At 42.1% G+C, this 27,748-nt stretch overlaps 2 protein-coding genes across 6 annotated transcripts; one reads left to right on the top strand and one right to left on the bottom strand.

The window, feature by feature from the left end:
• The first annotated feature begins 291 nt into the window (after positions 1-291).
• On the top strand, positions 292-19,680 carry ankrd49 (ankyrin repeat domain 49). Of its 4 annotated transcripts, none has more exons than XR_003840862.1 (5): positions 292-334; positions 1,068-1,315; positions 2,244-2,729; positions 7,379-7,496; positions 19,040-19,680. XR_003840862.1 is itself a non-coding variant. In XM_029504708.1 (5 exons), the coding sequence occupies exons 2-5, from the start codon at positions 1,094-1,096 to the stop codon at positions 19,054-19,056; spliced, it is 567 nt and encodes a 188-aa protein (XP_029360568.1). In that variant the 5' UTR covers positions 292-334; positions 1,068-1,093; the 3' UTR covers positions 19,057-19,680. The 4 variants fall into 4 exon arrangements, 2 of the variants coding, with proteins under 2 accessions (XP_029360568.1, XP_029360552.1); XR_003840864.1 differs by lacking the exon at positions 19,040-19,680 and adding an exon at positions 13,859-13,994; XM_029504708.1 differs by having other exon boundaries at positions 2,244-2,453.
• Positions 11,314-27,748, bottom strand: LOC115045143 (uncharacterized). Of its 2 annotated transcripts, none has more exons than XM_029504670.1 (9): positions 27,381-27,748; positions 21,067-21,161; positions 20,701-20,782; positions 19,016-19,379; positions 17,985-18,056; positions 15,522-16,681; positions 13,926-14,755; positions 13,382-13,630; positions 11,314-12,711 (listed from the first exon to the last, which is right to left on the bottom strand). In XM_029504670.1, the coding sequence occupies exons 1-9, from the start codon at positions 27,473-27,475 to the stop codon at positions 12,458-12,460; spliced, it is 3,201 nt and encodes a 1,066-aa protein (XP_029360530.1). In that variant the 5' UTR covers positions 27,476-27,748; the 3' UTR covers positions 11,314-12,457. The 2 variants fall into 2 exon arrangements, with proteins under 2 accessions (XP_029360530.1, XP_029360538.1); XM_029504678.1 differs by having other exon boundaries at positions 13,397-13,630.

Below are 27,748 nucleotides of genomic sequence, written 5' to 3'. Positions count from 1 at the left end.
TTCTGCAGTGGCGTTGTGGGTATTAAATGTTTAGAGTTTATGGCCATAACTGGGGCTGGTGGCCCGTTTTTTGTTCCCAGTCAGTCACTGATTACAGTTTATGAATCTCATATAGAAAATAGCTGTCGCAGGCAGCAGGCGGCAGAAAGAAGGAGGCATGCAGGTCTCTGCTCCAACGAAGAAGAAAATTAACTCACCAAGCAGTTATGGGTAATGAAGTCTTCTGAACCGCACGTCTCAGCCAAGACAACTTGGAAAGAAACTACGAAACCCACAATCCTTTGTACCAACCGGCTGTTAGCTTCGGGGTCGTTCACAGCCGCCTAAAAGGACGGTGAGTGTGAAACAGCTTCGGTTTGTTTTTCTTCCTCATGGTAGTTAAATGAAACAAGCATTCAATTATACAGATTGTTTAGTGGCTAAACCTCCGTACAGACACGGGAAAGAGATAGTTTTTCTCTAGTTGGCCTCAATAAGTAACGTCAATGTACTTTTCTGTCGCATCACACAGATACACTGCTAGACAGCAGCAAGTCATTAGACTTAAAAAACACACAATATTATCACAAACAGTCACTCTGTACAACACACACTCACAAAAATCCTTTGTCGACGTGCTTTTATCTTTGTTATGAGTTTTCTACCACTTATATTTACTTTGTATTATTATCATGACTGTGTATAATGTGTATAATCTCGGTTTATATGTTTGTGGAATAGGCCATCAGTCAGTTTTTAAAGCACTGTTTGAATGTTTCTCAAGAAAAGTGATGCTTGAGAGACTTCTGTGACTCCAATCCAAAGCTTGTCCAATAAAATGTGAAAGGGCAAGATGTTTGGATGCAACTAAGAGTTTTTATTTCCCATTCGTCTCCAGAAACGTATCCAAAAGGCAGAGCATCCGATATTTTGTGTTGGCCAAATGGCAGTTGTTCACTTTTAGATTGAATAGAGCTGATAAAATTGAAAGACTTGAACACACACACACAAAAAAAAACACATTTCTTAAAATTTATTTTATTTGTCACAAGTTTAATCCGTACATTTGTCTTTATTTATATGTCTAGATTCTCGGCTTAAGAAAAGACCAGTGATGGAGTTTCCTGAAGATTTTAATCAGCTTGAGCTTCTCAGTACACATGGACATCTGATCCCCCGCGGGGCCAACAGTTTCTGGTCTGGGAGTACAACTAAGGAGGATGATGAGGAGGAGGAGGAGGAGGAGGTGCATAGTGAGGAGTGGTACCAAGAGAAGGAAGAAAATCTTAAAGACAAACCTGAGGAGCTCATACTGTGGGCAGCAGAAAACAATCGTGTAAGTTACCAAAACGTGTCTGACTGCCGCGGTGTTGAGGTCAGAGTTGGGTCACAGCTACAGTTTCTATCATTGTAGCATGTTATTGTCCAGCTGCATTGTTCCTTTAAATCTCACTAACGAACCAGAAGGTCAAGTCAAGTTGTTTTTGTTTTCTTTACATTTCTGTTAAGAATTTGAGCATGTACCGAAGCTGCTTTCATGGGCACCAGAGCCGTTGTGTATTTCCACTTTAGTCTTCTTGCAGCATTTTGCAAAGGTGATGTGCAAATATCTAAGAGAAAACCTCCAAAGACTGCCACGTAATGATATAAAATCAAAATGGATTTTCAACTTTTATAGCAGAAAAATCAACAATGGAGTGTGAAGCCCTTGAGAACAAATTCACTATTTAGTTGTAAACATGCCAAGTTAGCGAGAGAAATGGGAATGTGCTATTTTGTATCCCACGAGATAATAACACAGAAGGAGAACGCAGTTTACAAATGCATTTAATTCGCCCTTTAACTGAAGTACTCAGAATCAGACTGGAGCCTACCATCCAACTTCTGAACATTTATTTGCTTCATGTTGCTCCATTTTTTTTTTTCCACTTTCTACCTCCTGTCCAAAGAAGTTTCAGGATTGTTCTTCTGAGTGAACACTAAATATATCGTGTGTGCAGCATAGAGGGAAATGTACAGTCTAAACTGTCAAGAGACGCTCCCTCTCTCTCTGTCTCTCCCTCTTCATTTGAAAGTCTTTATGTTTTTCTCCTCGTGTCATCATAAGAATAAGAAATAATAAAGGTCTGGACCTTTTGATTTACATAGGGGAAAAGTGACTCACATGAATATCTTTAATCGTATTTAAACCATCAGAGCGATGAGTAAAAATTCCAAGTAACTATTTTATAATATCCTGACCGTGATCTTTGGTTTTTCTCCAGCTTTCAACAGTCTGTAGGTTGTTAACTGCTGATCCTTTGCTGGTACACTGCTGTGATGAGGATGGTTACACTCCACTACATCGTGCAGCGTACAGTGGCCATGTTGATGTTGTGTTTGCTTTAATCACTGCTGGTTCTAAAGTCAACCCCCGCACCATCGATGGCTGGACGCCCCTTCACAGCGCCTGCCGCTGGAGCCGCGTGACTGTGGTGAGTTTTCTCCTGCAACATGGAGCTGAACTGAACGCTCAGACCAATGGTGGGCTCACACCGCTGCACCTGGCTGCTTCTCATACAAGTTCCCCTAAAACAGACTCCGCCCACACCTTAGAGCTGCTGCTCTCTCAGCGACACCTGAAGCCGGGGCTCTACAGCAGGAACTCAGAGACGGCTAGTGAGGTGGCCCGACGAAGTGGACCCCATCACTTCCTGTTTGAGATGGTGGAGGACTGCGTCAGTGTAGTAGGGTCATGAATATAATCGCAGGTACATAAACTCTCACGTTCATACATGCTATCAGTCTGGACAACAGCTACATTTGGTCCACAGCTATTTCACCTAATTTCACCGACGTGAAGCCTGCAAACCTGCGTTATTGCTTAAAAACAAATGTGTTTTGTGTTAATGGAAACTGGACGGGTATTGTCTTGCATCATTAAAAAGTTAATTTAAAATGATGATGCTGAATTGCTGTACTCTTTAGCCGTCATTGAGTGCAGACTGTGCTGCTCAGAGCAGGCTTTGCAGGCGGAAAAATCAAATTTTCTTTCCAAAAGTAGACTTACCCAAGTTTATTTTGTGCAGTCACTATCATATTCTAGATTTGGATTTGTTTTGTACATACATTAATACGTATCTATGAGATAACTTTTTGCTTATTTCAATTTTGTCCCAATGCAACACGTGAACATGAGAAAGAGCTGCAACTGCTAAGCATCTCAAGTTGGCCTCTTAATTTATGGAAATTTCACTGACTATTGTAAGTGGAGTAAATGGCTACTGTCCTCAGACCTCTGCTGAGGGCTGTATGTATATACAGTGGCAACAACAAATGCTTTCATGTATTGGGCTTGAACTTTTACCCCCACAAAATATAACCTCAGTCCTCATTTTAGAAACCTGAAATGGACCCAAACTATGAATAACAATCCAAAGCAATTTGTGTAAATTGTTAGGCACTGTTTTGAGTGTTGTGGTTCAGTGTGTAGTATTCTATAACAGTGATAAGTCTTTTAATTATGTCAGTTGTCTCTAAACACAACATATTTTTGACATTAAGTGATAAGATTTTTTCTTAATCACAGAGTTATATCTGGAAAGGCTTCTGTCAATGTGAATATAAAGACAGTAGATCTTAACAGGCCCGCTGTAATCAAAAGTCAAAAGTCTTGTTAAATCCCAAACAAATAACAACTTAATCTTTTGATTTCTCTTCTATCTCTTCTTTTTATATGGTTATTAATTCGACACCTATTGTGGCATTGTTTTGCTAATTCTATTGTTGATTCATCTGAAAAAAGTCTAAATCACCTTTTCCATATGTCAATGACACCTTTCAGCGCTCTTGTTATTTGTCGAACAATCCCAACTTAAATAAAATCCACATATTTTATTTTTGAGGCTAAAGTCTCTCTCTCTTTTTTTTTTTTTTGCTTAAATAACAGCTCAGTTAGGGTTAGGGTTACCACAGGGTTAAAAAAATCTTCTGATTATTTTGAAAGATGAGCAAGGTGAGGGAACTCTAATGGGTGACCATGTTCACGATAAAGAAATGTATTAAATTCTGCTTTAACGGGAACAAGAATACTTGTTGCCATGTGCATAATACATATTATTTATGCGCAACAATTATTTCAGTGTCAGTCACTTTTCTTATCGTTCTAATATACACTGAAGCACCAGCCGAGTCGGGTGCTGCTTATCACAAGGACACTTTGTTCTGAATGAATAAGCACAGCAATGACGATGTGAAGGCAGCACTTAAAAAGGCACTGTTTAGTTCCTACTGTCATCAACGACATAAAAAGTCAAAAGGCGCTCTTAAACCAAGAAAAAATCTATGTTTTCAGCATATATATATATATATATATAATTAGTAACTCTTTTCCATTGGCATGGTGATTCTGAGCTTTCATCGTGACTTCTGTCCAATCAAAAGCACTAAAAGTAACCCAAGTCATCAGTGAGCAGTGTCAGACAGCAGCTAATACTTCAGTAATGAGTAAAAATTTGAGAAGGAAATAGACTTCTTTTTTTGTAATGAAAGTCAAATACAAATATCTAACCATAGAGAAGCATCTAACTGTCCTATGATTTCATAAATTGCCTTTTTCTCTCCTCAATTCATGCCAAAGACAGATTTCCAGGAAGCAGCTGCTGTGTAGCCGCAGGCTCCTTTAATTTTATTGTATCTAAGAAGCTAATTTACAGAAGAAATGAAATGACACTGCTTTGATAGGCTCCACGGCGTATTTAATACAGAACACACACAGTAATACAACAAATATTAGAAATAAAGTAGCTCATTAAGTCACAAAAAATAATAAAATGAAATAGCTCTTACTACGAAAATGACAGAATACTTTGCCGGACTTCAGGGTAATTGGCCACCAAGTTCAGGGTGCCTTAATTAGGTTGATTTGTGCCTTTTTGTATCTTTCACAGTTGAGAGACTGTCAGCCTTCAGCATTATGACTGCGGGTCGGACAGAATGGATGACTTGGACTGATTTATTTGTCTTATTTATTGCGATGCCCCTCTATATGTAATACTTTAAAGTTACAATGACTAATAGCATTTAGGAGTTGGAGTGTTGGAGTACATGTTGTGTCTTTAGAAAGTAAATCCACCCACATTTCGATGTGTTCAGCAGGTAACAGTAATCCTCCTACATGAGAAGCCTCTTAAATCAGATCCTCGGTCGGCCAGCCACAGTGGCTGCAACATCTATTGCTCAAAAAGTATGCCTATGGTGTATGCCTACACTTTGTGTTTGCTCTTTCTGATCAGCTTTGAGGCCATATTGGACTCCTATGACTGAGGATGTTCTGTCTTTCAAAGGGTTCAGAGCTGGAGTAAGAATTAATGGTGGAGCTACTGGAGCTTTATGCTCCTTCATGAGTTTAACTTAGACGTTCAATGTTCACCCTACTTGCTATAAAAGGAGTGTTGTTTTAATACAGTTGTTAAAATAACATTTTCTTAAAACCTGCTCTACTTTGATGGCACCTTTTTTGGATTTACCTTTTGGTGGTTGGGCTAATACGGCAGGGCCATCCCTACAGACACAAATATGTGTGATTGACAAAGTCAGCATGTTCAACAAATTGAACCGACTCCTTGTTGTTGTCAACTAATCAGAGCACTTGTTTCTTAAACATAGCCAGCACAATTCTAACAACAGAACACAAACCAAACACTAAATAAACACAGGTTTATACTAATAGAAGGACTCTGTAAAAGCAGGAGAGGTGCAGCCAATTTAAAACCCCAGATCGTTGCCTGCGAAGGCAGCATCCACTCCGGTTCCCACCATTGGCCAGCACACAACACAGCTGTACCATGTATGTTTGATGAGGCAATGAGGAGCTGTGATTATGCAATTATTTAATCTGGGAGAAAAGAGTCGGCAAAGATTTTAACATTTAATCAGTGAGGTAGTCAGTGAATCTGGCAAAAGACATTCACTTGCCACCTGATCAGCATCCAATCAGTCCATTTAGTTCAGACTTGAGCGCATTGTTGGATATGTCACCTGCAGCTCCCCACCATGTGAGGTCACCACACGAATAGTTATGACATTTGCATTGAAAAGACAGCACGGGAGGTTAGTTTGTCATAGAGATTGCAACTGGGAGGACACAGCTGCAGCGGGCTTGTGCTGCCCTAGTTTCTATATAAAAATGGAAATTCAACTGTAAAGTAATGTTCATTTCTCTTAGTTAATATCTGTGCGACGAGAGGGAAAAATCTGTATTAGAACCAGAGATGAATAAAGCAGTGATTTACGTAAAAAAATAAAAATGAAAAATGAATTAATGTCCCGGCACATAGGAACAATTTGCCAGAACAGGACTAATGATTATCAGCAGGACAGCTGGTAATTATTTTCTGTCAGTAATAAGCTGCAGGTAACACAATTGGCTTAAGACTGTTTAAGATCAATTCTGTGTTGTGAAAGCAAAAATCCAGCCATGCTGACAGCAAGATGAGGACAAAGACAAAGAGGAGCCTTTGGGATGACAGCAAGGATGTGAATGCAAAGCTGGTTTCATCTGGCCGAAACTAGAAAGCTTGTTAAACACCGCTACATACAAGTGTCAAGTGGCTTGGCGGTCTTTCTGTCAGTATCTGCTTTCTTTTTTTTTTTTCATGATTTGTATGCGTCTGCAGTCATTGATTGGTTGCTTCACTTGGAGGTTTCACTGCTCTCGACACTCTTGGTTCCAAATCTCAAAGGTTGCGGTAAAGCGCAGAGGTCCAATTTCAGCTGCGCCTCAGTCTGTTAAAGACGACTCTGAAAAGCAGCCATCAAGAGGAATTTGATTCAGTCTTGTTTTGTTCAACTCTGCATATGTTCAGCCGTTTGACTTAGGTCAGTAAAAGTGATTTCTATTGGTTTTCTTATGATATACTGTTCAAAGTGCAGAGTACCAGTATCAGTCGGATTCATGAAACAGCATACTAGTTTTATCTCATCTGTCCTTTTTAGGGGGAATTAATAATTGGCATAATTTAGCATCTGTCACAGCAAGAAAGAAAATGTAAGCCTCTTGTATCGAACAGTATCCTCTGGGAATCCCTGTCACAATTTACAATGTTTTCTTTAAATTGCAGACATTCATTATTACCTTTGACCACACGGGAGTGTGCTGGCAGTGCTGCAGAAATTACGTTAAACACAAAGGAAAATTACCACAGCTTAAGCCTTTATCAGTACGAGAAAACCCGAAGCATTTAATTGTGTTTCTGTTTCGGTTGGATGCACGGGAAAGCAGATGAGAACACAAAAGAACCAAGGGCTTCAGAAATACAACAACAAGATGATATCTCCTAAATAACTGCGAGGATATGGGAGCAGAGTAAACACTTGACAGAATATGAAAAATGTTTTCTGTCTTGTACTTTATCCACAGGGTGGAAAACGATGTGACCAGACTCAGAGGACTGACCGCAGGATTGTCAGTACGCAGCACAGCGACTCTGAAACGCCTCACAATCAGGGCCAAGGCCGCCCAGATTCTGCTGCTTCAGGTTAGTGTAGGAGTGAAGCACTTATTTATTTTTTTTTATTCAAATCACGTTTTGCAGCTATCAGTCAAAATTCTCTGGAGGGTTTCATTAACGTGAAGATCCATTTATCTGCATATAGAAAAATCCCAAACATGTAACTTTGACTGAGAAACATGTTTTCAAATATATACTATTTCACTCCAAGCAACAAAAGTGTCGATTTATGTGATTTGTCATGCGCTCAATTTTTTTTCAACCAGTTTTTCTGGCTCTGGATCATGGCTCTTTCAGTTAACGCCAGCATGAAGTACATCATTGATTCGCTTGGTCCCCTTTCGTCAGGACTAGGTGAAATCCAAATAAAAGTAAAGACTCTGGTCCTGCTGGGGTTCAAATGATATATTCTTACTGTGAGATCCAGTAATAAATAAGTCTTTGTGAGAAAAGTGACATTTTGTCAACAAAATGTACTCTAAAGTGAGAGTATCTCTTTGTCTTTTATAACTGACAGGCTGAAACAAACAAACAATAAGCTCATGAACACATGAACACATTCTGTCAAAAAATATTGCAATTAGAAAGACCTCTAACCAAGAGTGACTGTTGCACATGTTCTGAAGGCGGTGCACATAATTGTGTGGAAGACAGGCAGAGTCGCATGCTTTGACACGTGTGTCTGCCTGTAAACCTGCTTGCTGATCTTCTGCCCTCCTGTAGAAAGAAGTCCAACACCGATTCATTTCCTGCTACCGATGAGCTAAATTAAAAACCTGATTCTATGAACTCAGAATCAGAATCACATTTTATTGCCAGGTATGTTTAAACATACTTGGAATTTGGCTCTGGTGTTTAAATCTTGGGCACGTTAAGAGAAAGACAAAATAAAAATATATAAATGTATACACATACATGCATATACATTGACATTGGAAATATGTGTTGTGGAGTATTGTGCAGTAGTGCAATAGTTCAGTAATGTGCAAATGTGCATGAGGTAGTCAGTTGGCTTGTGGGGAGATCGGGGAGACAGCCTGGGGGAAGAAACAGTTTTTCCCCCAGGCTGTCTCCGTTAATCATCAACAAAAAATGTTCCCTATTTTAAAAAATTCTGTAAATCTCCCTCCAGAACAGCCACTGCACCCTGTAAAGTACTTTGTCGTCCACCTATAAGGGTGAATATACAATGGAATACATTTTTATGTGCAGCCGTGCAAAGAGGTTAAAACTCTTTCCCATTACTCATACTGAAACGTACAACGTGTCCAGTGTCGGCCATCTGTTGTTTTCTACTCTTTAATTTACATCTCAGCTGTCTCACAACTTAAATTTATAAGAGCTTTACTCCTTTTTAGCTGCGCTCCTCTGTAATGGGTTTTGCTTTTTAACATGAAGCATGATTAAAGGTCAATAAATGTCAATTTTTAAGAAAGGGAGGGTTGTGCTTTGGATTGTATAATAGGCAAATATCAGAGCTTCTATCCAATTAAAATGGCTTGATTACAATGCTAAGATGATCTGTTTTGTTCTTTTACTACCACCTTCTGGACAAAGGAAAAAGCTGCAGGTAGTTGTGCCTTTTCCGCATTAACAAAAAAAAAAACAAAACAAAACTGGACTGCAGGAGTTCATTTGATTATAAAAGTTGTTCATTTACAGTATTAGCAGTTAAACTATGAACATCTCAGTGTCAAATGTTGTTGAACATGTAAAGAGTGCAGAGATATTTATCTCTTGATTGTCAAGGTCGTTAAGAAGTGATTTTGCTCTAAAGAGCTATTAGTTATTAGTGTGTGATTGTAAATAGCTATAGCTCTTAGCCTTGTTTTTGTATCTGTGTCATTGGCAGTCAGGAAACGGAGAAAATAGAAGATAAGAAGGAATTCATAATCTTTCCTGAATAGGGGATCTTACAGCGATGCTGCTGGAGGAGCCACTTGTAATGTGATTGTATCTTATTAAATCTAATCTTATTGCATACACAAAGCACAAAAGGAAAAAAGAGAGACGATCTCATGATATTTTTTGTATTTGGCCTTTAATTAACCAACATTGTGTGCAAATGACTTTTGTATGAACCAACACAGAACTAACATTCAGAGAAGAATATGAATAACCCTTTAATGTCCTCACTAATGAGTCATATGAAGTCATATGACAGTCTCCAAACTTTTCAAGGTTGCAGAATACATGACGGCGAAGGGATTTAAATGCATATAAACAGTCATGTCAGAAGATCAGTTTCTCATTTGTCACAGGTTTTTAGTTTTGGCCAAGGCCTTAAAACACTTGATCCTACACGAGCCTCTCAAGTTCTTAGTTTGTAAGCCTGCACTTTTGTTTTCTAAAAGTCCAAGCTGAGAGAGCTGAGACGTGTTATCAGCAGGCTACGTAATCACCTTCATCAGGGTGAATGCTCTAAATGTAGAGTTGGAGATCAGGCTTTCCTTTTCATCCTCTGTAAAGAGTCAGCTGAGTTGTCACACAGTGATCATGAACTCTGGACCTCCTAATAATAAATTGCTTCATTGACTTTTCACTTGCTGCTCTTCGACCCCTTGTAGATAACATTTTTCAGCTTGATCAGGCAATCAGGGAACTCTTTTCAGTTTCCAGTGCCCTTCGGTCTCCATCCTTTAGCGTTTGTAACTTGTTTATTTGTTGCTTCTTTTGAAAGTTGCGGTGTATTACGTAAGAAAGTTGATCTAGTCTGGAGACATGGGGTTGTGCTCTTTTACTCGGTGATGCCCATCTGATTGTTGTGTGCCTGTGTTTGGCTCTGCCTATCTGGAAGCCACTTTTCACCCTGAAGTGAAGTGGCTACAGGCGAGACCAAGTCTGCCGTTGCAGAGGACACAGTGGCTCTTGCTTTCAAATGAGAAGTCTTACAATGCTGACCATCAGCTGGCTGAAAATCTGCTGCTACTTTCAGGAAAGGGAGAACAGTTTATGAAGCAACACACCCATCTATTGGCACTGCTGTTGAACTGCACATATGATGGAAGTGATTAAAAACAGCTCAGTGAGATCATTTTTAACAAACCTTCCAACAACATATATATATTTTTTTATATATTTACATATTTACTTCTATTACATCTTCCCTAACTTATTACTTATTTCACTCTCCCCTTCCTACTATCCTTAATTTTCCCGCTGTGGGGCAAATAAAGGAACATGAATTCTAATCAGATACGTTTAAGTGATAAATTACAAATCCCTGCGATGTTGCACCAAACAAAAACAAGAATTACTTTTGGCAAAAGAATCCATGAGGGGGCAGCGGAAAAAATGACCATAACACGAAATGTACAGCTTTAAAGTTTTATAAGACTTATATAAAAAAAAGAAAAAACATAACACAACATCCAAGGCATGTCATACATTGTGTTTTTTCTTTGTTTCTCTGAGGATTATTTACAAACAGGCTTATGTACAGATAGCCATAACTCAGAAATGGGAAAAAAAAGCTACATATAGTCTAGCACAGACAACCAGTTAGCATAATGATAATATTTCTGTTATATACAATGTAACTGGCAAGGCTAGAGCAAGAAAGAACAGAAGATTCTGCAAAAAGTTTAAATAACTTCAAGTATCTATCTTGAGGTTTTGTGGAGGTTTTAGTCCGATGGATTTCCAGAAACACTGATGAAAAACCAATCATTTTATTGAGCTGCAAACCATGTAGTGTGACTGTGAAAAGACAGGAGGAGCTCTAGCCATTGGAAAAGACAACACAGACAAAGCAACAAACATGGTGACACAGAACAATCACTTCTCAGATAAATGCCCCCCCCTCCCCCCCTTTTTTTTTTCTTTCTTTTTTTTTTTTTTTTACTTTTAACACAACCATGGCAAATCTCCTCCCCATATATAAAGTGATATCCAGCTTATTGGCCTAGAGAACCTTATTTTACTTCTCTGAATAACAAATGTGCAACAGGCAGAAAAAACAGAAAACGACGGGGAAACATGAACATACTGTTTCTGGAGAAAATGGTAGCTGTCGACATCTAGGAACGAGTCTGTTTATGGAAAAGACAGCAGATTGTACAGTATGTTTTGTGGACTTTGTTGTATAACTAACCATCTTAGGTATTCAAAAGTAACTTCACAACATTCTGGTGCCATTTAATTGTCTCAATCACGAAACCCACAACTCAAAAAATTCTCGTAATGCGTTCCATTTCCATTTGAACAAACAAAAAACTTCATTGTAACTGTAAAAGTGGAACTCACCACCTAGTACCTTACATGTAAATTAAGGTCCAAATATATTAAAATTGAAGTCAGAACTGCACAGTCAGTATGAAAAGTGGAACTAGCTTGTTTGAGGCTATTCTTCTATGGTAGCATTAGTTAGGCCTACTCTAATTATAAAGCCACTATGAAGAAAAGTGTGGCCCAGGCTCAGGCCATTTGTCCTATTAACGTCTCAGAGCATGAAAAATCTAATGCTACTTCACGACGTTCATATAACAACACTGTAGGGGTCAGGTGGCTCCCTTTTTTTATATTTCAGGTTAGTCTATCTGTTATGGAAGCCGGGAAAAATGTCCATGTACAAGACGACAGTCTGTGGCTGGTGCCGTGGTCTGCAAAGTCCCCCAAGGCATGTCTCAAACGGCACCCATCCAAGTGCACTGCTTTTGACAAGACTTGCACTCTAACTCTCAAACAGGAGCACCATAAAGACTCTAGTGTATTTTTAAGACCTTAAAGTAGAGCAGCAAAAGAGTGAATTGAAATTTCTGTTCTAGTGTGGCTCAAAATGAAATAAAAAAAAAAATGCCGTCAGTTGTCAAATTAGGAACCGGTCAAAAATAACAAATTATATGACGGTCCTCTCAAAATTAGTGCATTTTCTGGGCAGCAGGGTACCATTTGAATCTGCTGTGATTAGCTGCAGTACAGACATCCCTCTTCCAGCCACCGCCCCTCCCTCCCCAATGTCAAGTCCCGCCCTGAACACTTCTCCCTTCTCAGCAGACAGTGAGGGGCTGTGGTTCACTTTCACGCCGCTGGTTTTTCTTCAACAGCTGAATGCGGTTGTGGCAGTAGAACTTGATGGCTCGCCAGTCGCGGTGGTTGCTGACTAACAGGGGGCACTGCTGCAGACAGCGCTCACAGTCAGCCTTGGCTGGGACCCGGAGCTCGGTGATGTTTCGGGTCAGGTGCTCCTCAACCGCCGCACGCTCAGCCTCAGACCAGGGACGCTTCAGAACACCTCGCTTTCCTGCAAGGAAGAAGAGATTTAAAGATCACAACTTTTAACAGCGTCTTTCAGCTGCCACAAAGGTTCACCACTGCGTCCAGTAGACCGCCTTCCTTCCACCATCACCACACAAACACAATGGCATCAGAAGTGACAGTTCACAGGAATCACAAAATTAGTCAGTTCCAATCAGGTGCAGGCAATTTTAAATTGTTTTTCTAACCTTTCGAATTCATCACAATAACAATCAAGAAGTAAACTGAAATCAGTTTAAATCTAAAATCTTCAGGTTTGCACTTCAGACAAACATGTCTTGATAAGTTTTCCATCACAAGCAGTAGATCTGGACTAAATGCAAAAGCACATCAGTCATTGACTGTCAGGACAGGATGAGATCACTGGACGTAGAATACAAACTTTTGGACGAGTAAAACCGTTTCCAATCGTTGTAGGGTGGTCTACTGACTGACTGGCTGTGAGTTTGACGAACCAACAGCTTGATCGGCCCTTGCGGTAATGTTTTAATTGATGGAGTAGGTGCCATCTATGTTGTTTTTTTTTTTTTGTTTTGTTTTGGTTTTTTTTTTTATTAACTCACCAGCATGTTTTACTTACTGTTCTGTCATTTGCTTTCTGTGTTTCCTTTTCTTAAAAAACCGAAACACAGATTTTACTTGAAACCCAAACAAACCTGATTTGGGCTGACCTGAGCCTCTCCTGCGGTTTGCGGGTGGAGGGGGAGGAGGCAGAGGGGGTGGCTGGGTGTTCTTGAGCTTCTTTGGTCGTCCCACACGCCCGTTGTTCTTGCCTTTCCTGACATACAGCAGGGTAGGTGTAGGGTTCGGTGTCGGAGCAGAACTGGGTGCCTCTGGTTTCTCCTTTACCTGCTCCCCTTCAGACTCTCCCTCGGAGTACGAGTCTGCAGAGTTTCCTGACATAACTGGAAAGAGGGAGGGGGAGGAAAGGTTGGCAACAGGTTCAAAGGAGTGGGAAGTAAGAGCTTAACATCTCTATTACTCCTGTCTATCTTCCCATTTACACACCAACACACACAATAACTGGAGGGAAGGCTTTAATCCTTTCCAAGCCAGTTTTTTTTTTTTTTTTTTTTGACAGCACTGAGAAAAGGCTTATGAAACTGATTTCTATTGGTTTTCTTGTGATATAGAGCTCGTCGTGGACGATACAACACATCATCAGTTCCACTCTTTCATTCAGTCGTCTATCAATCTCACCGTCCAGTTCCAGGCAGATGTGGTTCAGGCTCATCCCTCTGAACAGCACTCCATCTCTCTCTCCACAAAGCACAACCCGGCCCACTCGGCCCATCAGTCCTGGGTCTTGGCCAATTCCTGCACAGTTCTGTGTGACGTGGTACTCCCTTTCAAGGAAGTGCTCCAGCCTTTCCACTGCACTGCCTCCTGGCTGCCCAGGCTCCTCTCCTTCTCCCAGAAGCAGGAGCTGCGTTAGGATTGCTACCTGGCGCCGAACCCTGGTCTGGGTCAGTGCACGAGGATTGCGGGTGCCGCTGGAGCGGGCCAGGCTGCGGAGGAGATCAGTGCCTCTCAGTGGTGTGGCGGGGGAGTGGTAGGGTCTGGCAAAGACATATGGGTTTGCAGGGTCAACTCCTACATCCTGTCGTGTCTGCAATAGTAGCTCCAGGCATGGCTCACAGTGAGGGGGGAGGATGAGGGGCTGGACGCGTCCACGCTTACCCTGGACGCCAACTCTTGGGAGATGGGGAAGCACCAAGCGCTCAAAGGGGGAAAGAGAGGCTTCCAATGGGGTGAGAGCTGGAGGGGCACCAGGGGGAACCGGAACAGGGCACTGTGGAGTGACACGAGCCCGATATTCAGCAATAGACAGCTTGGAGACCTCACATTCACGTCGTCGGTTGTACAGGATTAGGAGAGCCAAGCTGGAGTGGCAGAGAAGGCGCCAGGCTTCGGCTGACTGCAGCTGCCGAGACAGAGACAAGAAGGCGGAGTGCTGCAGCCGACGGAGGTACAGCACTAGAGAGGACAAAGATGAGAGCAGGGGCAGCATGTGGTGACGCCCCGAACCGCTGAAAATAGACAGACAGTGAGTGATTAGTTCATTAAATTCTTTTAATGCTATCACGTAGAACTTGGTGAGATTTTCGTCAACGTATCTTCCAATCTAACTTTTAATGTACCAGCTGGCATGTTACTACAGAGCCAGACAGCTATCACATAAATTAGTTTCTCCTTCTAAAGTTGCAAATAATTATTTTTATGATTGATTATCTAACACTGTTTTCTCAATAATTTTTTTTGTTTATAAAATGTCAGAAAATGGAGGAAAATGCTGTTATGATTTCCTGCAGCACAATAAGACATTTAAAAATGTCCATTATATCTGAGGAACAGTCAAAAAACCTCCCCCAGGTTTCAGTTTAATGTCAAGCATGATGGCAAAAAGCATAAAGTCTTCACATTTAAGTAGCTGTAACCAATTCATACAGTGTTATCATCTATTTTAAATTGTCCCCTAAACTTACATAAATTTTAACAAATTAATCCGGTTAAGTTATTGCAGCAGTGGGAGGTTAAGTTACAGGTTGCTTGTTTTGTATAGAGGTGCCAAAAACCCATTGAATTAATTTCCTAAAATTAAGTGTTGATAAATTCCCTTTCTCTCATATCATTTTGGTGACAAGTGCTTTCAGTATAATTGTTATGAAAACGAATGTAATACAATATCATTTTGATTTTGGACTGACATTTTTGAACATAACTCAGGAATACGTCGTCTTAGTTTTATTTCAAACACTATGTGATATTCACAAAGCAGACAAGACCTCATGTTACCTCAGTAAATCTTTTTCCTTATCCTCTGGCCCACTTTCATCCTCCACCTCCATCACTCCATTCTCCTCGTCCTCTTCCTCCTCTTCCTCATCCTCCTCATCTTCCTCCTCTTTTGGTGGCTGCATCTCTTTGGACTTGCTGCTGAGTGACTGGGGACAAACGATATCTGCATCCTCCTCCTCTTTGGGCCTCTTTACCTCCACAACCTCCACATCTTCTTCATTTTCATCTTCCTCATCCTCTTCTTCCTCCTCCTGTCTCTCCTTCTTAAGCTTCCTCATTGCTCCCTTCCTGGACTGTGCCACAGCGACAGGGGGTGGGCTCCTCTTTAAAACAGACACCGGCACTGCATTTTGTCCTCGTGGTGGAGTCAGCACAGATTGGGTGGAGTTCCTTCCCGAGGAAGCAGGGGATTGGTTTGCTGTTGAGAGAGCAGGTGGAGACATGGAGAGGTCCTGGACGCAACTCTGGGGAAGATCTGAAGAGCGGCTCTGCCCTGAAACCTGTGACAGCTTTGAGTGCTGCGGACTGTGTGTGTGGGTTCTGGTAGGGCTTGTGTTCTGTGCATGCAGGCGTGGCATCTGTGTGTAGCGCTCAACGAGTGCGGAGCACACCTCAGGTTGGTGTGCATGGTGCTTGTCTAAGTGGCGACCCAGGGAGCGGAAATGGCGTCCACAGTACTCACAGGTTTGACGCATGGAGTCTATGGACACTCCTCCTCTGGGGACACTCGTGTCGATGTTACTCATGCTGTTGGAGCCCAGTGCAGCTGGAGCTTTAAACAAAGGCTTAGTTGAAGAGGAAGAAGATGAGCAGGGAGGGGAGGACTGCGATTGAGGCTGGAATGAAGGCAACGGACGGTTGTGATGAGGAATGTTGGCAGGGGGGACCGACGGTGGCCGTCCAGGTGGGATCCGCTGGAGGGTCTTTTTCTTTGAAGGAGTGCCGCGACGTTTCTTGCGGCGACGTAATGCACGCCCACGGGGGCTGGAGTTGTCTTCATCCCCAGCATCCGAATCACTGGCATCAGAGTGGGAGATGGGAGAGGAGGAAGGAGAGAGGGACCAGGATGGGGTGACATACTCCTGCTGCTGCTGCTGCTGCTGCTGTTGTGGCTGCTGCTGCGGCTGCTGGGCTGTCAAAGAGACGGGCTCATCCTCCTACAAGTGAGGGAAAAACGAAAATGTCACCTGCTGTGTTAAAATCTGATTATGCAGCATTAATAAAACGAAGAAAAAAAAAATGGGAAAAGGCTCATATGGGTTTGAGCTTTGTTAGTGTTGGAAAATTCTGATGCTACTTCATGTCGTCGTTCTCATGAATGTTTGAGAATGTTGGGTCTCTTTTTTGGATTTCAACAGTCACTTGTTACTTGTATTTAATGTCCTTTTACGGTCTGAAGTAATCATTTTAACCCAGAATAAGAGCACTCTTCTTTACTGTTTGTTCTTTGAGGAATAAGATAAATGCTACTTCAAAAGCTCTCTTGTTTCCCCTGGTTATCCCCTTCTGCAACACCTCTGAATGACCCATATCAGTGCAATTACTATAGTTTATTATAATTAATGTCAACATTTACTTCATGAGCATATTCCGCTTTCAGATGAGTCAACTTTTAAAACAGTAAGCAAAGCGTCCACGACCATCACTGGGAAAAGGCTGTACAGTGAATTGTTAACATTTAGCGTGTGGTGGTAGTCAGAGAGACAAGCATAAGCACCTACATACTTTGGCTGAGTGAAACTGCACGACACCTTCGCACAAATAATCAGTTATCCAGAGGAGGGGGATGAAGACTTTATGATCATAATTATATTGAGCCCCACATCAGGGCTGTCCACCCATGTCTTGACAGGTGGCACCCTGCAGGCATAGCAGTTCATCACAACCACATCAACATCATTTGCTCTCTCTTATTCTGTTTGTGTTGTACATTCTCAGTGCTCTTTTTTTATTACATACATGATAGACAATAGCACCAATGGGAAATGCAATACAAATCACAATTAAGTATTAGATGTCATGCTTATACTTAGTGTCATTTTTTTTTCTTTTTTAACAAAAGCCTATACCCTTAATGCCATAAAATGAAGTTGCTTAATGTTTTGTTTGTTTTTTATACCGTTGATTTGGCAGTAGGATAGTCAGTTTAAATTAGTATGTAGCTTTATTTTAGAGACCCACGAAGCAAACTTTACCAAAGTTTGTCAAGTTGAATTTGGTGTAAACTTTGCTTACATTTTACATGTAACTTAAATAGTTTCCTAATTACTCATCCATCTGTAACAGAGCAACGTCATCCATTTACAGTGATATTTTCTGGCCACTGAAGGCTTTTAAAGAAAGAAGTAATTGAGGTAAATGTCACATCAGCATTTTCTTCCACAAAGCTGTATATAAAAAGTGTTAAACTGGTGTGAACCATCAGTTTTTCAATAACATAATTCAGTGTTTCACTCCTACCTTTTTGATATTGTTACTCTCTGTGTCAGAGTTACACTCGTGTTGCGCTGGAGACACTGTACCACGGAAACCCTGTGGGACACAGAGCACTCACGTTAAAACAGCCAGCACACTGCTCATTAATATCTGCCATCACAATCAGCCTAAGCCGTCACTCGCAGAGCAGGAGGAGACCCCTCCATGGTTGGTCCTGGGCACAGAGGTTGATTAGGACTCCAAATCTTTCTCTAATTAGCCAAACAAAAAAGAGAAGGACGATACTAAATGTGGCATCATCAATCAGGCTAGAATAATAACGAAGGATCAATTCAATCAGCGGTTAACACTAGGCATTTTCGACTATTTATGGCATTTAAATATGCTACCCTGTAGCCCTGCTCCCATTTAAATCTCTGATGTCAATTTCTTAATTTTGTCAATTTAATTTCCTGAAACAGATTCAGCTTCCTTAATTTTGTTGAGTAAATTGATCCAATCTAATGAGATCCATTAAAGGAACAGATGTCATATAATAACCATGGTTACTGTTGCTAAAGCACTATAAGGAGAGAGAGCTGGAGCTTAGCCATCACCATGGTAACCCCATGCCTTGCTTAGCTCTCTGTGTGTGTGTGTGTGTCCAGAGGATAGTGTGAATGTTTGTGTATCAGACAATGAGTGCATAAAGCTGATCAGCAGTGTGTGAACATACATATGGTTGCCTATCTGAAGTCATTGGAGACACACAGTATGTGAGTGCATGTTTTTACTTAACCAAGTAACCAGGGACCAATTGGAAAATTGAGGGTTAGATAATTACTCAGCATTGACCTATGGAAGGACCAGAAATTAACTTTTGGAGTTGATGTTAACTTTGGTGTGCTTCAAAGAATGAGACAAAGGTGAGACAAATTAAACAAGGAAATTAAGAAGATTAAAACAGTCTAAAAATAATTTTGGGGGGGGTTAATAATGAGGGAATAAATGTCTTCAAAGGTGCTCAGAGGAGTAATAACGGAAACGTGCGTAGTGTGTAGTTTGAAAGCACTGACCAGGTTCTCTCCCCACTCTGTCAGACTGTAGTCCACAGTGATCTCCTCCCCCTTGGTGATGTCTCGGATGGCAATAACGACCAACCGCACTTGGCTGCCACAGTGGACCTCTCGAATGCGACAGTTGGGGGAGGGCGGGAAGGAGCTGGCTGTTGGTGCTGGAGCAGAAGCTGTCGGAGCAGCCGGCGCCGTGGAGGCAGGGGTCAAAGATGTGGCTTGAGCTGAAGCTGCTGTGGCCGGGGCAGGAGCAGGGACCGGTGTTGGGGTTGGAGCTGAGGAAGCAGCTGGAGCTGGTGTAGAGGCTGAGCAGGAGCTGGTCTTGGATCCAGAAGAGACTTTTTCATGACCGCCCTCTGATGGACCACTAGCAGGTGAAGAGAGTGGGGGATTAGCACTTTTCTGTTGTATTCTCAGAGCACAATTTTCATATTGCTTGGACAGAAAGGTTATTCTGTCTGCAGTTTTAAGTACTTTGACGAGACAACTGAAAATGATTATATTTTATTGATTGGGGGGAACTTGGGGGTCAGTGACTCAAGTTGTATGATAACTCTATACCTCATTTCAGCCCATTATGAGTACACGTATGTAAGAGGGTTAGAATGTCGCTACAATTTAAAGTAGGAAAAGGTATCTAAATAATGTCTCCATGCTCTTAATTTCAACTCCCCTAACTAGGGACGGAAAATAATACTATATCATTTTTTATATATATATATATATATATATATATATATATATATATATATATATATATATATATATATATATATATATATATATATATGTAGTAATAGAAAATGTTTCAATAATAATATCATAAAAATTAATAAATTAAATCTAATTACAAAGAATAAGATAAATCAGCCTATTTTGTAGTTTAAAGTTGGTTTAAAGATATCAGTGTTGACAAAGCCAAGCTTTTTGTTTATTTGTGGAGGATATAATGTTTCTTGTTCTTACATGAAGGGTGAATTTTTTTTTTACGTGTGCTGTTTTATATATAAAATATAACACTTTTAACATAAGAAACATGGCACACTCATTTTTCTGACGTCTGTATGTATTGACATCCGCGTGCATTTTTGGCACTTTTTCAATGACTTGTCTGTGTTTCTGTGTTCTTGATATTGGATATATACTGTATCGACTGACATTAAGAAATATATCGTAATGTAGATTTTGGCCATATCGTTCAGCCCTACCTCTAACCACAGACTCCACAGGATTTTTTGCTGTGGGAATTTACTGCACCTGTATGGGTGTTAAAAGCAAACACAACGCACACAAACTGGTGCCAGTGCTTCAGGGCAGTGATTCTCAGTCCCACTCAGCAGACTGCCACTGATTGCCTTTTAAACAGCCTTATCAACTGCATTCTTATGACACCTAGACATCAGTCATGTTGATTATTAAGTTCTAGAGAAAACCTATAGCTTTGGTTGGTCCTGAGGACCAGCAGTCAGACATGCTGCTCTCAGACAGTTGCTCTCACAGGATCGGGTAAATAAGCAGACTTTCAATCACTTCTAGATGTAAAAGCTGTGCGAAAGAAGTGGCCTTTACAGTTAACCCTTTATTGGCCTTCATATACACTGATGGCTGTGAAAAAATTGTTAACCAAAAGGCAAAAGACTAAAATCTATTAAATGAATTTAATGCCTCATTTTGAAGACACCACTCACCAGTTGTGAGGTGCAGGCTCTGTATTGTAGTAAGGCCCATCCGCTGTGGGACGTTTATTCTCTGCTGCTTCTTTACGATCCCCTGAGAGCACAGACACAGTCAGTATAAAAGAATTACACACAAGTATGCAAGGACACACACACACACACACACACACACAAAGGTCATCACCCCATCTCCTGGAGCACATACACAGGTGCACATCACAGGGCATATATAGGCAGGCAACACACACGCACACAAGTAGAGAAGTAGGTCACACTCACTTGCACACGCTCCACCCCCATACCAATCACACAGGAACACACACACAGTTGATGACAGTGAGAATATGGTGTGCAGATATAACACACACAAACACACACCTGGGCTGAAGCTGTGTTCAGGCACGCTCTCCTCCTCGGCGTGTGTAACAAAGACTTTCACGGGTGTCCCTTTCCTTTTCCTTCCACAGCCACGTCTGCAGAACACACACACACACACACAATTATCATATAATCAATCAGCCCACTACACAAACTTCACATCAATCAGGTTAGAGAGTGGTCAATAAGCTGATGGCCACCTAATGGATCAATACAATCTGTGTTACCCTCCCATATAAGCAAGGGGAAAACCGAAATGGAAAGATTATTTAACAAAAAGATTGTGGAGCATGGGTGAAATGCATGGTTTTATATTTTACACTTTCTCCACTGGTTGGGTTGTCATGAATTAGTTAAGTTCAGACTTACTGATTTCAAAACCACCTCACCACATCAGAGTTTGGCATGAAAGTACACATGGATATTCAGAAAATGCCAAAGAAGTTTTCATTTAGAAGCTAAAAATGCCCTTAGTAGAGACATTTCTCTTGAATTTCAACCTTTAAAATTTATTTCACTGAGTTGTCAATTTTGAATGGGAATATTGTCCACAATGGAGCGTCACAGAGATTGTTTGCAGTGCATTTCCAACCTTTGACTCTGAAAGACAGTTTCAGTTTTTTCGACAGACCCACTCTTAACCAAGGAAATGTTTCCACACCATGTACCAATAAAATACCCACTATCGTATACATGAGTCTGAGAACATGTTTCACTTACAGTAAGCATATCTTTCAACAAAACACTTGAATTAAAGTACTTTAGTTGAAATTTATACCTAAAGGCTATAGACAAAAGCTGAGGAATAGGACAACTGAATTGATAAACCTTTTCTTTGGCCAAAATGTTAGATTTAATGTTGACATCATAATTTAAACTAAAACAAATCCTACAGGTCAAACTGACCATAGTCAGCGATCCAGTTAGCGTGAACACTCGAGTGCTCTGACCCTCCACCACGATGGAGTGTGCTATTACCCCTGACAGCTCAAACACAGCCACCTGTGTGAGCCCAGAATGGGCAAGCAAGATTATCTTCTTCAGATGAAATCCACGACAAAACCACCACCTTAGCCTAACCGATCCTACTACTACTTATTCTGGGCTACTTCTGGTGCTTCAGATCTCAGTATTGTTTTCCGTCAGTCTATTTTTTACTCACATGACATTGGAGGCTCTAAAAACTAGGCCATAGGAAGATCGTGCTTTGGATTTTGAAGTGTTCATTACTGTCTGTGTTAGTGTGTGTGTGTGTGTGCGCGCACGCAGACAAGATAGAGAGAGAATAAAAACAAGGAACAGGAGGAAGAAAGGAGAAAAGGGAACAGGAGAGGGGAAAAGTGAAGCCGCTGAGAACAGGCAGGAGGAAAATGGGAAAAGGGAGCAAAAGAATAGAAAAAGACAGAAAGAGAACAGAGAGAAGAAGAGACATTCATTCATCAGCGACATCAACCAGACCCACTGTCTTTGTATTGATCCACTTCACTTACATGCGACACTGTGCACGCATGTTTGTAAGTGTTTAAGAGCGTTTGCTGAAGATTGTGCACTTGCATGTAAGCCCACATATGAGCAGATTTTTCTTCACCTCATCTGAAGCTTTACTCAACCAGAGACCCTTGTTTTAGATATAGTCAAACATCAAACATTACATTGACGTTTCGGTGAAACTTGAGCATTTAAATATGGAAGTGTGAGAGAAGATCTCCCACAACTGAGAATAAAAAAATAACCCATACATCCTACAAGCTGCCTGAGAATCCTAAATTATGAAAATTACACGCATGTGGCGAAACAGTCATGATGATATGCTGATAAAATCCTCAGCGACCAGTATCCCTCAACAACACACACTGATGTCAAAACACACTGTTGTGTTGGGTTTATTGAGTATGTTGCACGTTTATACATGAAATTGTGCTCAGTTTCAGGTCTGCACACACACACACACACACACACACACACACCCATCAGCCCACTTGATTAATATTAGTATGCATACTTACTATTGTTTTACTATAACTCGCAACCACAACTAATTTACAAGCTTACACAAGCACAAACAAGATGACAGATGACAGCTGATACAGAAATGAAGTTGAAGTAGTTGACAGATTTGTAAAAACTCAGTGAGGTAATATCATTTTCTCGAATCAGGCAACAAGTTGTCTTTCATTTCCAAGCAGTTATCTATAACATAGATGGAAACATTTATTTGGACGACGGATGACGTAATGATATTTTCACTACGCTACAGGTGGCATGTGATAGCACTGAATTGGTGCCCAGCCTGAAGAACAATAATATTACGACAGGTCAAGTCAGTGCACCGGTGCTCCTACAGTTGTCCACTCAGCTAACAGTCCTGCTTGACACTCGATCCTAACGGGCCTCCATTTTTTCCCCAGAAAAACATAGTTTTCCTCCGAGTTTATATTTTGCTGGATTATTTTGGGTCTTCTGACTGTCCCTCTGTGTGTTCAGTTCTGGTTCAATGAGTTTCTGGGAAGTTTCTTGCCAACCAGATTTGTCTCACCTCTGCTTCTTCAAATCTGTCTCACCTCTTCTTCTTCAGTGAGCTGACCAACAATCAATGTCTCCCTCCATTCCTGTCTCACTCTGTCTCACCCTCTCCATCGATTCTATCATTCTTCTCTCCCTGCACATTTACTCCCGTCTTCACTCCAACTACACACACTCACACACACAGCCCCCTCCCACCAACCCACATGCATGCACAAATACACAAACAAGTCCATACTCAAGACCCACATATGCGTGAACACACATACAGAAACACACAACTCACAGTCCACATGTGCGCGCATACACACACACACACACACACACACACACACACACACACAAATACGTATACACACCCCTCCCCCTCTGTGGCCCACATGCATGCACAAACACACACACACACACACAGGCATGCAAACAGCCACTCACTCACACACACACACACACACACACACACCCCTCCCTCTCAGGCTTACAGACACGCAAACACACACACACACACACACACACACACACACACATACACACACACACACACACACACAGAGTACACACAAATATCCTCTCTCTAGCCAAGCTCACATGCACGCACACACACCCCCCTCCCCCTCTCCCCCTCTCTCTAAAGCTCCCATGCGCACACACATAGGAAAGCTCTCTCTCTCTCTTTCTCCCAGTCTCTCTCTCTCTGTCTCTCTCTCTCTCAAATAACCAAACCCACAGTCTCATGTTCCATCTGACACACACATAGACACACTTTTCCCTTTCTGACATACACACACACACACAAAGTCAAACATGAATGCGCATAATGCGCACAATTCGGATTCTCAGACTGCATATCTGGTACAATATATTCTGCCCTTCTTTGCATTGGATAAACACACACACACACGTTCCATCAAACATATTATTCTTCCATAGCCACACACACAAAAAATATTACGTGTGCTTGCAGATACAAACACACAACCTCCTGTCATGCAACTGTTTCTGTTGCTCACTCCATATATGTCTGGATTACACACAAACACAATCACTCACTCTCACACACACGGCACACACATGTAACTCACTCAATAAGCCTCACGTAGTCTTCGTCCTTCATGCAGAACATTCACTCTTTCTCTCCAACACACACACACAATCCTCAATAATAAAACAGATACAAACACACACCATCCAACCTCCCCTTCTCATATATACCATACCACCCACACACACAGTGCGCACACGCAAAAACATACTTTTCCGTTCAGCACGCGTACACACAACACGGATACATACACACACACACACACACACACACACACACACACACACACACACTTGTACGCTCACCAGTACACACACTGTCCTTTCCTCTTTCATAAACAAAGTAGATGCATAAACACTCTCTCCTTCCCTCTGTATGACACACACAAACACACTGCCCTTGTCTAGGAGCCACACACACACACACACACACACACACACACACACACAAACCTTGTGTCTGTCTCTCCCCTTCACACACACCCCTCCCTTTCTTACTGAGTGCAGAACAAACACACACACACAGACAGAAACAGACAGACAGACATACACACACCTCTCCTTCCAGAACAAATACACAAACACAGAAAATACACACATGCATGCACACACACACACACACACACACACAGCATATGCACTAGCTACCAAGCCTTCTTTTTCAGTTTCCAAGACAGACAGACAGACAGACTAACACACACACACACACACACACCCTCCCCATTCTGTTTCAAAAGCTTGCAAGTGAATGCATGCACACACACACGCACATCCTCACCCTGTCACACACCCTCCCTTCTCTTTTCCTCTCTCTCCCTTAAACACATACACACTCACTCACTCTGTGCTCTCTCTTTGCAACACACACCCTCCATCTTCTCTCGCTCTCCCTTCCCTTTCAGACACATACACACTCTGTTACACACACACACAAACACACAACCTCCCCATCTCTGTTCGTCACAAACACACATGCATCTCTCAGTTTCTTAAAGACAGACACACACTCTTTCCTTCACCACTTTCTGCATTTTTACCTCAGCACCACCTTGCACATGTGAAGAAATAAAATGTTTACTTTTAGACAACACACACACGTACAATTAACACAATCCAAAACATCAGACACACACTCCCTTTACCAATCATACTATCATATTATCTTTAAAAACACACTGAAACCCACACAACACTTGGTTACACATAAACACAATCCTTCAGTCTCACACAGACACACACCTCCCATCCCTCTGTCTCTTTCTCTCTCTCTCAAACACACACACAAACAAACACATTCCCTCCCCCACTCTCCAACACACACATATGCGCAAACACACTCTCCCCTCCCCTTCCCTGTGCCTCTAACACACTTCCCCTCTATCTGTCTCTCACACACATACACACAAAACACACACATACACTTTTTATATGCTTCTTCTCACGTACACACACACTCACACTCACATGTCCTTCACAGTCTCTCACAATCCTTTCTCTCTCTGCTTCTCTGTTGTGACACAGTAAACACACCTTTATTCACCTCTTTTTCTACAAACACAAACACACACTATAAGTTCTCTCTCTGTGTCTCACACACACACAGACAGACAGACACACAATGACAGACATGGATGCGTGTAAACACACTCTGAAAAACATATTTTCCCTTCCCTCAGAAACACCCTCTCCTCCCAACACACACACTCCTCTCTCAGACACACACACATTCACTTGCTCACTCACGCAGTCATTCACTCAGTCACTCAATACCACACACACACACACACACACACACACTCCTGTTCTCTTTGTCACACACTCCTTACACACTGTGCTCCCCCTCCCTCTCCCATCTCACACACACACACACACACACACACACTCTCTCTGTCTGTCTCTGTCACGCACACACTCTCTCCCCCTCCCATCCCTCACACACACACACACACACACACACTCCCTCCTCCTTCCTCTGCTCTAGCACACACAAGCAGAAGTACACACGCACACACACAGTTACACACCACTCCCCCTCCCTCTCTCTCTCTCTCACACGCACACACACACACAGGGAGGGGGAGAGAGCGTGAGAGAGAAAGGAACAGCTCTGTGTGTGTGTGTGTGTGTGTCTGTCTGTCTGTCTCTCACACACAACCACACACACGCACGAGCACATTACACACGGGCGCGGGCGCGCACTCACAGACACAGAGAGAGGGGGAAGCTCTGACAGTGTATTAATCCCAACATGTTTACAACTTTGTTAGACTGAACAGTTGCATTTCTGAGTTGTGTACCTGAAAACTTTTCCTATTTACAGTTTCAGACACAACACGTTGTGATTAAACTCCAGATTTATGGGTCCAAAAAAAAGTACCAAATGTGGTGTTTTTGTTCAATGCAGGTCACTAACAAACACATTCAATAGATGAATTCAGTGTCAAACGCACACGCGCAAATGTACACAAACGCGCGCGCGCGCGCGCACACCTCTTTGGAGCGGCTCTGTAAGGTGGAATTAACGCCAGCGGAACCAAAAAACAACAGCAGATAACGTGGAGCCACTTTAAAACCGACTTTCACTCGCTGACAAACTTGACAAATATAGATAAATATCTGTTTACAACTTTAGTTCCACCCCCCCAAAAAAACAAACACAAAAAAAAAACCACGTAAATGCGCACACACACCCACCGAGTGTGGCTGTCATTGGAGAGCAACACAGTATCATGACACCGTTTTTTGTCCCTCACCCCCGCAGCAGCGGTGCCGGTTTCAGCCCCTCTCCGTCGCTGTTCAGGCCGTGTGAGTCCCGGTAGTCGAAGAGCGAGCGCACGGTCTCCGCCATGTTCACGCCAGCGATAGCCGATGTTCCGCCGCCGCCGCCGCCGCCGCACCGATCCGCCTCTCGCGCTCCTCTTCGGCCGCTCCACCGGCTCACACCAAGGTTATTCCAGCCGCTCCCACCGGAGCCGAGCGAGGGGTGCGACGGGGCTCCGCGGGGAACCAGCCGGCCCCCTGATCCCGGTCCGTCGTGCCCTCACTGCACGAGATCTTACCGGAGGAGCGGCCCGTAGAAGAGGATAAGTGTTCGGGAGGCGGGCATCAAACTACGACTCAC

The sequence above is a fragment of the Echeneis naucrates genome, chromosome 1, assembly GCF_900963305.1.
Source record: "Echeneis naucrates chromosome 1, fEcheNa1.1, whole genome shotgun sequence".
NCBI classification, from domain to species: domain Eukaryota; kingdom Metazoa; phylum Chordata; class Actinopteri; order Carangiformes; family Echeneidae; genus Echeneis; species Echeneis naucrates.
Note: the sequence above shows the minus strand (reverse complement) of the source record. Positions and strands in the feature narration are given on the sequence as shown.

Coding starts and splice junctions, on each gene's coding strand:
- LOC115045143 (XM_029504670.1), bottom strand. CDS start 27,475: ATGGCGGAGACCGTGCGCTCGCTCTTCGACTACCGGGACTCACACGGC. Junction 18,057..19,015: donor CAGAGTGGGGAGAGAACCTG/GTCAGTGCTTTC, acceptor TGTGTCCCACAG/GGTTTCCGTGGTACAGTGTC. Junction 14,756..15,521: donor AAGGAAAAAGATTTACTGAG/GTAACATGAGGT, acceptor GTCTATTTTCAG/CGGTTCGGGGCGTCACCACA.
- ankrd49 (XM_029504692.1), top strand. CDS start 1,094: ATGGAGTTTCCTGAAGATTTTAATCAGCTTGAGCTTCTCAGTACACAT. Junction 1,316..2,243: donor GGGCAGCAGAAAACAATCGT/GTAAGTTACCAA, acceptor GTTTTTCTCCAG/CTTTCAACAGTCTGTAGGTT.